This window comes from Panulirus ornatus, chromosome 35 (assembly GCF_036320965.1).
Source record: "Panulirus ornatus isolate Po-2019 chromosome 35, ASM3632096v1, whole genome shotgun sequence".
NCBI classification, from domain to species: Eukaryota; Metazoa; Arthropoda; class Malacostraca; order Decapoda; family Palinuridae; genus Panulirus; species Panulirus ornatus.
The window spans coordinates 6,893,801-6,908,775 of record NC_092258.1 but is presented as its reverse complement, the minus strand read 5'-3'; the positions used below and the strand labels follow the sequence as shown (position 1 = coordinate 6,908,775).

The 14,975-nt window shown below is 37.1% G+C and overlaps 1 protein-coding gene across 3 annotated transcripts in view; it reads right to left on the bottom strand.

Annotated features, from left to right (window-relative positions):
• The window catches only part of Cpr (Cytochrome P450 reductase), a 44,080-nt gene that overhangs the window by 11,705 nt on the left and 17,400 nt on the right, over positions 1-14,975 (bottom strand). The window contains exons 1-4 of one of the 3 annotated variants that reach the window (XM_071682961.1): positions 8,448-8,587; positions 5,126-5,326; positions 1,785-1,941; positions 859-1,041 (exon numbers count right to left, since the gene is read on the bottom strand). In XM_071682961.1, the coding sequence (XP_071539062.1) occupies positions 859-1,041; positions 1,785-1,941; positions 5,126-5,325 (540 nt within the window). In that variant the 5' untranslated portion in view covers position 5,326; positions 8,448-8,587. Of the gene's footprint in view, positions 1-858; positions 1,042-1,784; positions 1,942-5,125; positions 5,327-8,354; positions 8,588-14,975 lie in introns of those variants that run through there. The other 2 variants (XM_071682962.1, XM_071682963.1) reach the window with 2 other exon arrangements.

Below are 14,975 nucleotides of genomic sequence, written 5' to 3'. Positions count from 1 at the left end.
AAATACATCATTTTCATGGGCAAGCATGCAATGAGTAGTATCAATATCATTATCACCAACTGCCCTTGAATCATTTATTATATGAACCAAGTACTTATTTACAGTTGAGTGTAATGTTTCAAAACCAATGCATTTCCAGTTCATCCAGCTGTTCATGAGTACCTGGTTAATAAAATTCTATATGCTAGGCATAATAACCCTTTCGTTCTAATACCTAAGAAAATGGTGATGGCAGAGGCAAGCAGAAATGAAATGTATGATGCATAAAGTCGTCTTTTTAAAAATGCAACAAAAATGGTCCTGTGTATCATGTAATACATGGGCAGAAACTTCATTCATGGTGGCTTATGATTTCTATTCTTGCCCGTAAGTTATGATTCTTACCCATAAGTTATGATTATGGACTGAACATATGAAATTTCCGTAATCAAAAACTTTATTCTCTTCATTATCTGTTGGATATTCTATTAGGTCATATGTATGATGTGAATGGCTTAGTTAATATTTTCCTATCAATGAACTTGAATGCAATGCTAATATCTACTAGCAGACCGGTTGTCTCTGACTGGCTAAAGATGGGCCTAAAACGAGCGAGCTGCTGCTACCATGAACAAGTGGTTAGTGACAGGTGGGAAGTATTTACGCTAACCACTGGTTAGATGGGCTGTTCAAAAGTCCAAGAGGATATATAACTCACTGCTTGTGAGGAAAACCAGCAGAGGAGAGAGAGAATACAGTTCAGCAATATGAACACTAAAAATCCCCAGCCATACTGAAGGGAGTATACAAATGTGAACTTAAAATCTAAATGAATAAAGAGAATTAAAAGTTAAAAAATCAATACTGAAAGATACTTACAGTATACTGCACCCCATCAAGCTGCTCATCACCATTCTGCAAAAATTCATAAAATTCTTGAGCATTGTCAGTAGGATCTCCCTCTCCATATGTGGCAACACAGAAAATGGCCAAATGATTCTCAACCTCAGTTAGTTGTGCCAACTCACTCATATCACATTCTTCAGGATCAGCCACCATGCCCTGCAGAGATGAAAAGCATAAATCATATCAACCACTTAATTATGTGTGTTGCAATCAAAACTAATCAAATATGGCAATCATAATAACAACATTGATAATAATAATGTGCAGAGAAAGGTGGATGTATTGGAAATGAAATGTTTGGTGACAATAAGTGGGGTGAGGTGGTTTGATTGAGCAAATAATACAAGCATTTTGGGTCCAAGACTAACATCCATACAACAATGCCGTGACTGTCTTCAAAACTACCCTAATTTAAATTAGACATGACATGTACAGACTTCCCTTTCCATAAGCTCCTCAATGCATTCAGGAACTTCGCTCCCTCTCCCACCCAGTGACTAAATTCAGCTACCATGGTTCCACTTATTCCCATCTCCCCTATTTCAAGCTCCCATTCAGACCAACCTGTTTCATACCCCTATTACATCTTTTTACTTTATTTTTGCTCACATCAACTCTAAACTTCCTCCTTTCAAACATTTACTTACCTTAGCAAGGCAACATCAGAAACAGGTGACCATCCATTTAAGGAAATATCATCTCTTACCTCCTTTCTCTACTCTAACAGATCTAATTCATTCTATCTCATGCATCTCCTTCCTTAGCATTCAAGACCTTAAACCCCAAAGCCTCCATCTTTTTGGTTAAAAAAAAAATAAATTATTCTAAAGAATTTTAAGCGATTCACAACAATGATCAAGAATTTTCTAAAATTTTAGGGTAATCCAGCTAATACATACCTTCATGCCATATCGGGTGGCTTCTTTAGCTAGTCGCCCAGCAAATTCTTCAGCTGTACCAGTTTGAGATCCATAAAATACTATTACATTCCTCCCTGATGATTTCATTTTGGATACGAAGTTGTTGTCATTTGTGCGAGATGGAAGTTGTGTGGGTCTGGTAAACAAGGATAAATAAGGAATTAGATATGTTTTATCAAAGAAGGTTTTTCATCAAATCTTAGTTTTGGTTTTATCACAAAACTATAGAAGTGCAATATAATCTATAAATTATAATTCTCTTATCTATAAAAATCCCTCTATCTATTCAGTGCTCATTTCAAATCATATGCAGGAAATCTAATACAGTACTGGTACAAGTCTTTTTGAAACATTTATAGTACCAGCAAGCAAAGGGAAAAGATATGACCTATGAACAAATGCATACCTACAAACGAAATCTGTTACCCTCAACATCAGCTGAATATATATAACTTATAAGGTTTAAGTATTCAAGAGCTTTATACAAATACTGCTGAATGTTTGCCCCTTTTTTTAATGTCTATTGTGCATTTACCCACTAAAATTCAATCTAAGAGCAATAGGGTTAAGCAAGCTAAAAATAACAAGGCAAGTCTAGATCCAAAATCAACCACAGAATTAACTAGTGCATTGCTACTTGAAGTTATTGCTACTATTCTTTAGATTAATTCTATGAACTATTAATCAATCAAAATGTTACCAGTATCATCCTTAGTGTTATGTGCTTCTTAACCACTAGATAAAATACATATCTCTGTCTCCTCACAAACATTGATGTATACCCAAAGCCACAGCACACTCTCTTATGAGAGACTGATTTCTGAAAGTAATAATTCCTATTTTACTGACAACTCTTGAAACAATTCTAGTACATCTTACAAATTACGATAAATGCCAACCTTATGGTGTCCTTTTTCTACAAGCTAACAAAGTGAAGCTAAAGTTATTCCCATTTATGTTCCTCTCCAAAAGATATAAAATCACTGTTCATAGTTTCTCTTCCTTTTCTGTTTTCCTATTATCAGCACATTTAACCCAAACCAGTGAATATAAGTTTGATTTGACCCATAAGGATAACATGAAATGTATCTTAACTGTTTGAGGGCCTCTGGCCATATATGTAAGGGTCAGACCAAACAAGCAAGGGTACAGCGAAGATGGCTTTTTATCTGACCTAAAGGGTCAGTTGAAATGTTGGTATAGGTCAAACCCTGGTATGGTGGATGTATGTGACCTGACCCTTATGGACTGGGTCAAATGCGTCTTTCACTAAATCAGGCCTCTGACATGCCAGTAAGATAGAGTTCAAACCCTGGTATGATGATATGTTTGTCCTAATGTTTATGGGTCGTGGTGTCAAAAGTTTAACAAAGATGGGTGCGTAGCAAAGAGGAGTGTATGGTGAAGATGGCCTTTGACCTGACTTGTAAGGTTCTGGGAGAAAAACAGCTGTGTCAAGGATATAGTGATGATTTGGTTGTAGTGGAGATTCGAGTGAAGTGAAGATGGTCTTTGACCTAATCTATAAGAATGAAATGACAAAGAGGATGTAGTGATGAAGGTTTTCTGAAATGAAGATATGCCTTTGACCTAACCCATAAAGGTTAGGTTAGAGGCCAGAGGTGTCAAGGTTGTAGTGAGAAAAGGGGCTTGTGAAGATGAAGGTGCAATAGAAATGAAATGTGGCACAGGTTAGGGTGTGGTGAAGTTGGTCTTTGAATTAACTCAGTTTTTGCAACAATGAGGGAGCAATAATCATGGTATATCAAAAATGAGAGTGCAGTGAAGATGGCCTTTGAACTGACCTGTGAACTGAATTTAGGCTCATTAAGTGTTGTGAAGTTTAGTGGTGTATCTCTCTAAAGTGAACATGTTGATAAGCAAATGTGTGAGGGGAAACTTACCGCGTTTACTCATGAATGTTAATGTTTCTAGTCATTCATTCACCCAATCTCTTAATTCAACTTTTTAAGAGATAATGCCATAATGGATACTGATGGTGAAAGATAAGAGGATCAATAGTTTAAGGAAAATGCCTTTCAGAATGCTTTCTGTAATCTGGTTCAAAGAATGCGAGCTCTCAGAGTTAGATCTACACACAGTAAATGCAAACAACGTCCACCTTCATGAAACCAAAATTACAGCCACTATACAACAGACACAAATAAACTTTGATCAAACATTACAATCTTCAAAACTTTGAGGGAAAAAGTCAGTCTCATAAAATAAATTTTTTGTGCTTAACAAGTCTCGCAGAAAAAACAAGAATAAAAAAGGCACTTATGTATGTATATGGGAAGGAAGAAACTAATTCGACTGCCTAAGTACATTCACATATCTCATACAGCACATTCATATCTCTCAAATCAAACTGAATTACTACTTACAGTTCTTGATGGCATACAAGATGATGAAGCTGAAAGAATTAAGCAAAAGCAAGTATACTGTATTTGAGAGGAAAGATTCAAAATATGAAAAGGTCGAATGGTAGATTATTGGAGGTGGCTGAGAATTTCAAGTAACTGAGAAGCACAAGTGAAAAGGATGGAATAGATGCTGTGACAATGGAAGGTGTGTTGAAAGGTGGGACATTGACTAGAGCTTTGGGAGAAAGGTACAAGAGGTGCATCTGCAGTATGCAACCACAGTGGAGACTCTCTGAAAGTTTGCTTTATTCTTACATCGTATAGAAGACAAATTTCATTTTGTGTACTAAAGGAGGGTGGAGTAAGAAGCATGTGTGAAGAAATGATGTGACAGGTAAGGACTAGAAAAGAGGGGTTGAAAAAGTGATGGACAGAACAGAGTTCGCATGAAAGAATGGGAGTTAAAAGGATGATGGTGTGTATGAGAGATGAAAAGAAGATGGAAAGAAAGACCATAGATATGGTGAAAAAGGGTGAGTGGGGATGGAGATGAAAGAAGTGTTATGCAACTGTGTATGAAAGTGTTCAAGCAGAGAAATGAAAAAAAAAAAAAAAAACTGCATTAGCCACTCTATTGAAAAGTGGAAGACAGCTCAGTAAATACGGGCTAATGATCTAGATTAGTGCTAATAATGCATTCCTGGCTTGCTCAGTTACAATAATAAGCTGTCAAGAAATCATTTCAGATTAAACAATGTTGCCCATGGATCCAAAATCAAAGTTCAAATGAAGCTGATAGAACTTAATGAAAAAAATGAAGTCTTTCATTCATAATGAATATCTCTCCTAATGTGTACGCTCCATTAAAAAATGATGAATGACTACTTACAGCTAAATAATACAACAGTGGGAGTACATACAATATGCTACAAAACATTAAGTACCAATACTCACGATATAGTAAAACTCTTAATAGCAGGGATATCCTCCTTTTTGCTATTATCTCTAAGGAAAAAGTAGTAGATGGAAACACCAGCAAGTAGAGTGAGAAGCACCACATCCAAAACACCAACCAGTGGTTCAGTCCCCACCTCCTCAGCTGCCTCTGCTATCTCTGCTGCCGCCTCTACGATCTTCTCTGGTCCTCCCTCCATTCTGAAGTACAATGAGATTCAAATTACCCGTCCATTCAGAAGTATCAATGAGATCCAAATTATCCATATAGTCACTTAATGAATCAGATAGTTAACAGGCCTGAAGCCCAAATAACCATCCAACAAAGAGGAAAGCATACTAATTTTTGGAAAGTACAATACACATTCATCAGGATTCTTTTTTCACACAGGAATAAATCATAGAGAAAATACTGATATCTAAGGGTTAACACACTTCTCATCATTCTATGTATTTTTATCATAAAATATGTCCTAATATCTACACTCCTTCACCCATTCTATTTCATCTTACATGACATTTGCATCTACCACCTGGTTACAGACTTATAATTTTCTATCAGGCTCATCCATCTCAGTAAGTAATGCAGAAGATTGACTTCACTTCAAAAGGACCAAGACTGAGACTGAAATGAGTATTTGGCACCTTGATGTCAACTAAACATGCCTTCTAGGTTGGGAGGACTGTGATGCCATGACAGTGCGTCAACAACTCCAGGGCGTTTGAGCTGGGTGTGCCCAGCCACTACCTAACATGTACAAATGTTTGAAACACATCAGTAACACTCAAAACTGATCTCTCATATATCACTGTCAACTCTTAAGACATGAGACTGTTGTGATTCAAACTACTGCCTAAACACTAGATTTTTTAATGAATACAGAGCACTTTGTATCTTCTGACAAGTTGCCAATACTTTCCGTGTTTCCTTCTAAGATAATAAATCAGGAAAACTGTTGTGGGATATGAATATCTGGGAAAATGTGAGGTTAATATCTAAGATGTTTAAAACATATAAAAAGATGTATAGAACCTCTGAAAATCCCACATTAAAGTTCCAGTTTAGGAGTACCACAGACATCACTAGAGATGTGAAAGAAATGAACATCAATGGACTTCTGATACTTAAATGAAGTGATCTTTAGGTACTATTATATATCCTAGGAATAATAAATAAGTATCATCAGTGACAACGATGATGATCAAAAAAAATATGGGGGAAGAGTAAGCAAAACGCAACCAGAAATCAACAAAAGATAGGCAAATCGTCTGAATTATCAATACCATAATTGGAATGTGCCAAAGGCATCATGAACAGCTGCATACGGTTGGAGGAAGTAAACACTCCACAAACATTCTACTGTACAGAGCTCTCAGCAGCTGATTGCACTCATTATCAAAACATTCACAAACATTTCAAATAACACTTAGAATAATGAAAATCTACGTTGCAAGGAATAGCAAGGTGAGGTTTTCATGTTTCATCGATTTTTGGAAGTGTTTTACTTACTTTTACCATACATTTTCCTTGATTATCACAGTTATCTCACACACATACACATGGGGGAAATTGAATAGAGTATTGGAGGGAGAGAAATGAGGGAAAAATGTGTAGGATGGTGTATGCAAGGACAGAGATAATAGGAATATGTGGGGAACACATATATGTATATATGTGTATATTTCACTACCTCGCTAAAGTGGGAAATATTACACGATATACAAAATAATAAAAAAAGCTCCAAGCCACATTCTGCAACCTCAGTTCTACTCATTAAACACTATACTATCAATGTAAAACAAAATTATAAACACCCAAAGATAATTTTTGTTCATAATTAAACTGGTTTATCATCATGACGACATCAATGCAGTAATTCTGAAGCAAAAAAACTTTCTTCTGAATACCTCAAAACTGAGGAAGCTTCGTTGAAATATTTCTTACATGGATATAACTGGATATATTTCCTTGTTTCACTTACTCTGAACAAGAATAACAACTTTAGTCTATCTATCTATATCTCTATTGCCCATTTCCTCCAGGAACACCCAAGGGGGTGGCCAAGGCAAGTTTCCTATTATCTCTGTCCTTGCATACACCATCCTACACATTTTTCCCTCATTTCTCTCCCTCCAATACTCTATTCAATTTCCCCATGTCACCAATGGTCTTCCTTTCACACCCACCCCTTTAATCATACTATCATACACTTTCCTTGTAACCTACCCTTCATAAATTCTTTTCACATGCCCAAACTACCTCAAGGTAATATGTTTCACCCACTCTACCACTCACAGAATTCATTCCCTTTGCATTCTTGCTATACCACAACTTTCATACACTCCCATATTTCTTTCTTCATTATACGAAAGTAGAGCATACTAAAAATGAATCTATTTTCTCTGTGACATTTACATTGCTACAAACGGTACATACTTATGCCTGATGGACACATCAGTATTAGTGGGAGAAACAAATGTTATAATTTCATTGCAGCATATTGACCATTAACAAACATACAAGGACTTTAAACACAAAATTTTCCCATGAAAGTGCACAATAACTATTAACAATCATATAAAGACTTCAAACACACCAATCACTTTCCCATGAAAGTGCATAATGATCTTTAACAAATATATATAGACTTTCAACACAATCATTTTACTATGAAAGTACACAATTTTTACACTGTAGTTGGTTATCTCTTTTGGAACATAATTCCCAGGACAAATTTCAAAATACTTATTTCCACACAGGTACTGTTTGGCTCTATTGTTCACCAGTATGAAGGGTGGAACTGGGAGCCTAAGTGCTGTATAATTCACTTGTAAGGTGCATATATATATATATATATATATATATATATATATATATATATATATATATATATATATATATATATATAATTTCTCTCTCTCTCTCTCTCTCTCTCTCTCTCTCTCTCTCTCTATATATATATATATATATATATATATATATATATATATATATATATACATATATGCTCCTGACCAATCCAGATAAATGGAGTTAATAATGACAGATATGTTACAATTACCCTGCCATTATGAGTGGAAAATATTAAGTTGGGTATCTTATATCTTTCGTTAGTGACTACACACGAAACATTATCACGATTATTTTAATTTCTCTTCTGTCAAAAAGGCTTGGCCTAACCTTAGTCCAGAATCCAGTTGACATGCTGCTATCGGACACGTAACCTACCTCGCGATTTTCTCCCCAGTCACCGATCTGCTTAACACACATACCAATTCCTATGCAGTCACAAGTCACTTGGCACTATGTGTGGTATTTTACCTGCCCCGGTGTAGTGTTTGGTACAGGAGGGTCGAGTTAACTTTATGTAACGTCTTCTACCCTTCCCTGCATCTGACTGGCAACTCAGCTGATTGCCAAGCTAACCACCTTAGGTTCCCGATAATCACTCGATGTTTTGGGCTCCATCTACTTGTGCAGTCTTGACTCTACAACGATAGTAATTATAAATATACATTGAGTGTAATCTAAATGCGATGCAATAGATGTTTTCGTGAAATCTAACACGTAAATGGGTCAGTCACCATGTTGTCAATAATAAGCTAACTAACAACTCTTATCCCAGTGTGGAGAGAGCACCATAGTCAGCGATTCAAGGTCAAAATTTTTGGATCTAAGCACAAAAAATCTTTAAAAAGATATAATGATATGTATATCATGCACAGCAGTGACTTACAAACACGGGCAATGCTATGGAAAGTAGCCGTATGAAATACGGAAATATGTCACCAACCCACTTTCGATTTTTTTCCTATTGACATGCAAATCGCGTTTCCTGTGCATTTTACCTACATTTTGTTCGTCAATGGACTTAAATGAGCCCTTTCCTTTTAGTTTAACATATTCGTAAATCATTCTAACAACGAGGTATAGAAGTGCCATGTCATGGTGCTTTGCATTATTCCTATACCGAGTAATGTACAGGTCGCTCACTTTCTTCCAGTGTAACATGAGCAATAAGTATCGCCTCGGGTTCATCTACGTGCTGATGCAATCATTTTACAGGTAGGAAACGAGGTCTCGAATCCTGATTGTTTTGTATAAGGTTAAAACACACACACACACACGTTGCTCACATCCTACATAAGGTCAAAACTACACTGATTCTCGAGTTTGCTCACTGCACCCACAGAAAAGAACGTTCTTCAGTAGAAGAAGGTCCAGAAGGAGGGGGGGAAAATGGCAACAGAAAGAAGAGAGGTTCATCAAGGCGAAAGGATAAACTCTTTAAACTGGATTATCGGTAAATAAAAGAGTAGGGGTTAACCTGATTACAAAATGTAAGTTTTTGCAACATCGATAAGGTGGAGTGAACAGTTTTTCTAGGGATGAGGAGGTAAAACAACCATAGGACATAACATGTAATTAATTAAGACACTTGTTTAAAAAGATGTAAAGAAGTCCTATTTTTCTAGTATAAGAGCGGTGGATGAATAGAACAGAATAACTGAAAACATGGTTAATGCAGACAATATACATAAATTTCAAGTGAATGATACTAAAGAATATACAAGAAATGGAGCCCCACGGATGTAAAATTCTCACTGTAGAGTATAAATAGGTAATCACACAGGATATCAAAAGTGCAGAAGTGGGACAAGACATAAAGGGGGATAATATCGTGGAACCTACACACACCCCCAACAATTTTTATGGTTAACCTAGACTGGGAAACAGAGTTCAGTCGCCAGGAACCAGAGGTTATGGTGGGAGGTTCTCTGAAATTTACAGTGAAGGAATAGTAATACTGGGGATATCTAGCCTTAGATGTGGAGGAAATGGTGAAAAAGAGGAAAGAAAAGTTTAATAAAAGATATTAAAAGCAAAGGAACTTCGAGATATGCGGAGACGAATAGATAGGCGGCACTCCGCTAGCCAGAATTTGCAAAGGTGTAAGACTGCAAGGAAGGAGAACAACAGGATAAGAAAAAGGAAGAAGGAAACTTTGAAAATAATACTGTGGACAAGGCAGGAGAAAATCCGAAACTTTTCCATGTATTCATCAGGAGTTAGCAGTCAGGTAAAGAAGAGATAATCAGGCTTGGGATTTTGGAAGGAAGAACTGAATATTATGTAAGGCTACGTGAGGAGCTGAATAACAAGTTCAGGTGTTTTCGCAATGGAAGGCACTATAGCTCCAACACCAGTGAGATGGAATGGGTCGGAAGTTTTCAAAAAATATTGGGATGTCTTGTAAAGCCTTAGACAGATATAAAAGCCTTAAGAAGGCTCGTGGTTCTGATGAAACTCCATCATGTATGCTGAAGACGTAGCGGATACGCAAGATAAACCTGAAACGCTGTTCAAAATGTCATCAGAGAGAATCAACTTACCAAGGGAATGGAAATTTGATTTCTACGAAAGAGTAAGCTCTGTCTTGGACAAAATGGAAAGCTGAGAGGATTGTTTGTGTCTGGATTGACAGAAAGCCGCTGACCCTGTGTCGCATGGGAGACTGAGTAAGAAGCTAAACCACCAGCCAGAAATAAGGAGGAAACTCCATTGATGGAACGAAGATTACCACATCAGTGCAATGGAACAAGGAACGCATGTCAAAGGAACCTTTTCCAACTGGGTCAGGTGACCCAGTGTATAAATTGTTAATATATCTTCACAAACCTATTCTGGCACCTTACGGGAGGGTGAATTGTGATTACATATTTGTACATTACCATATGATGCATTTCGCATCATATGGGCCCCACGTCGGTGTATGGGCCTTCCTTCTCGACTGTACTCATTCTCTCACCGTCCGTTATCAGGTTCCTCTTGCCTCATCGTAAAGGAATACAGGAAGATACTACAATGTCTCTGTATTCAGTAAAAGCTAATACTTCCTAAAGATATGCTTCACCGCGCGCTATTACATTTTGTTCGTGTCATTCATTATCTTATTTCTGCTACCTCAAGTGTTACGCTGTAGTCCCACGTCATTCTGGTATCGTGAATGGTTGAACTAGTGAACCACAGACAACACTAGTAAAAATAGCGATGAAAGTACATTTTCTTATTTTTCAGATACATCACTGGTGAGTGACTGATACTGCGATGGTTTTTCTTGCTGAATCCTCATCGTTATTGCCGAAAGGTTACCCAAACTTTTCTACGTTGTACTGTAAATACTACGCTTTACTGTTCTTCGCTTTACTGTTCCTCATTCGTTCTCGCTGCGGATAAGGCCTTCAAAACAGCTTCACTGTTGGTACATTCGATATGAATGATGATAAGCAAATGTTGTAAATGTTGTAAATGAGACGGGGAGCCGGGAAGGCAAAATGATACCATCAGTAAAAATTGCGTTAAGGTCCTATCTCTCAGCTCTATCATCATATCTACAGATGGATTATCACTGATATTACGGACCAATAAGTCACTCTGTGCCAGGAGGATTGCCTCATTTGTAAGAAGCGCTGAATGACATGAAAATACAAGAAAACTCATCATGCTCAATTAGATTTCTGGGTTAAGCGTAGTGGCATGGTTCATATCTAAACCACAAACATCGTCCTCAAGCTGATATATATATATATATATATATATATATATATATATATATATATATATAGATAGATAGATAGATAGATATTCCTATGAGTCCACGGGGAAAATGAAACACGAAAAGTTCCCAAGTGCACTTTCGTGTAATAATCACATCATCAGGGGAGACACAAGAGAGAAATATAAGTTAGTTGATATACATACATATATATATATATATATATATATATATATATATATATATATATATATATATATGTATATATATATATATATATATATATATATATATATATATATATATATATATATATATATATATATATATATATATATATATATATATATATATATATATATATATATATATATATATATATATATATATATATATATATATATATATCATAGGGTGGGGGAGGGGGCGAAAATTTTGGGAGCCTTGAAAAATGTGTGGAAGTCGAGAACATTATCTCGGAAAGCAAAAATGGGTATGTTTGAAGGAATAGTGGTTCCAACAATGTTGTATGGTTGCGAGGCGTGGGCTATGGATAGAGTTGTGCGCAGGAGGATGGATGTGCTGGAAATGAGATGTTTGAGGACAATGTGTGGTGTGAGGTGGTTTGATCGAGTAAGTAACGTAAGGGTAAGAGAGATGTGTGGAAATAAAAAGAGCGTGGTTGAGAGAGCAGAAGAGGGTGTTTTGAAATGGTTTGGGCACATGGAGAGAATGAGTGAGGAAAGATTGACCAAGAGGATATATGTGTCGGAGGTGGAGGGAACGAGGAGAAGAGGGAGACCAAATTGGAGGTGGAAAGATGGAGTGAAAAAGATTTTGTGTGATCGGGGCCTGAACATGCAGGAGGGTGAAAGGAGGGCAAGGAATAGAGTGAATTGGAGCGATGTGGTATACAGGGGTTGACGTGCTGTCAGTGGATTGAATCAAGGCATGTGAAGCGTCTGGGGTAAACCATGGAAAGCTGTGTAGGTATGTATATTTGCGTGTGTGGACGTGTGTATGTACATGTGTATGGGGGGGGGTTGGGCCATTTCTTTCGTCTGTTTCCTTGCGCTACCTCGCAAACGCGGGAGACAGCGACAAAGTATAAAAAAAAAAAAAAAAAAAATATATATATATATATATATATATATATATATATATATATATATATATATATATATATTGTCACGGAACACGTGTGTTTGTGCTCACATGTTCGCGTATATAACGTGTATGTCCTTGTGTATGTTATTTCTTATCAGGACGAGGATTAAGGCCTCCCTCTGAGACGTCCTCGGAGCGTCAGTTCACACCAAGCATTAGGCGTAATACTTTAATTTTAATTTTATTTTGAAACCAGATGGTCATTTGTCCTAGAGCACCCCGACCCTTCTCCGAGGCGGGGGGATTATGTTGTCATCAGCTGCGGAATACTTCACCACCCATACTGGACATGTCATCCCTGTAGGCTTACAAGAGGGAGGGTGATCTACGCAGTTTTGTGTGACTGTTTCCTCCAACCAATCAGAATATACCTGAGGCTCATAGCCAATCAAAATGTAAGGTTGTATAGCTAGCAGGGAACGCTTGTCTTTACTGTAATATATACCCATGACACCCGCTGAGTCTCTCTTTTTCTAGACCAGCGAGGTAAGTGGTCCACCCCTGCTGTAAGTCCTGCTGTGTTGTAAGCCTGTAAGCCTTGCTGTGTTATAAGCCCATTACCCAAGTGTTGTGCTGTAAGCCCGTTATAATTATCAGTGTAATGTTATCGAAGAACTGCCTTAGAGGAAAGAGAACTCCTGGCTTGAAATCTTATCTGGAATGTTAAGTCATGTACAAATGTTATCTTATGTTCAAAGTGAAACTCACTTTCAATGTTAACGTAATGTTTCATGCTTGATTTATGTGCCTATCTTTGTACACTTGAATTCTTTCATTATAAGTAGATTTAATGTAATGCTGGTCTTTAATTCAATCCCATAACTTTATTATTGTGTTATCCTGAGTTGTGCAACTTGACAAATCTATAAAGTCCTTGCAAGACAAGGAACAGTAGTATTTGTAACATATGTTACTGGCGACCTTGCCTGAATAAGTATTGAGTTTGTAACAATATATATATATATATATATATATATATATATATATACCACCTCACACCACACATTGTCCTCAGACATCTCATTTCCAGCACATCCATCCTCCTGCGCACAACTCTATCCATAGCCCACGCCTCGCAACCATACAACATTGTTGGAACCACTATTCCTTCAAACATACCCATTTTTGCTTTCCGAGATAATGTTCTCGACTTCCACACATTCTTCAAGGCTCCCAGAATTTTCACCCCCTCCCCCACCCTATGGTCCACTTCTGCTTCCATGGTTCCATCCGCTGCCAGATCCACTCCCAGATATCTAAAACACTTCACTTCCTCCAGTTTTTCTCCATTCAAACTCACCTCCCAATTTACTTGACCCTCAACCCTACTGTACCTAATAACCTTGCTCTTATTCACATTTACTCTTAACTTTCTTCTTCCACACACTTTATCAAACTCCGTCACCAGCTTCTGCAGTTTCTCACATGAATCAGCCACCAGCGCTGTATCATCAGCGAACAACAACTGACTCACTTCCCAAGCTCTCTCATCCCCAACAGACTTCATACTTGCCCCTCTTTCCAAAACTCTTGCCTTTATCTCCCTAACAACCCCATCATATATATATATATATATATATATATATATATATATATATATATATATATATATACGAAACTCTAGGATGATGTACGTTTAAGTCTGAATCTAAAGTCTGCATCGCAAATTCACAAAAATCTCATCAGGATCCGTTCACAGGTTTTCACATTTAGAGGATCCTAATGCCCTTGTGCGTATTCTCTGATACCAAGATTATGTACGAAAACCACTTTCAGGATTGGCATCAGCGGCTGACAAATATATCTAACAACCATAGCCCACTTTCGATTAACATGAATCATACAACCTCGACTTAGTCTGAATGTTCTCCAAACAGACACTATGGGAAGAAGTAGCCAGTCACAAGTCCCAGTAACCAACAGCTTTCGAGATACGTGGCCGAAATAATAACTGTAAAACGAGGAAAGGGAAAGTTACGTCGCGGCGGAGGGTAAGACACGGATGAAGAGAGGTGATAGTAGGAAAGCTATTTAAACAGGTAGTGTGAAATTAAACACAATAATTCACTGCAAATGCCATATGATGGTATGCGTATGAACGACAGAGGTCATACACACAAATTCAT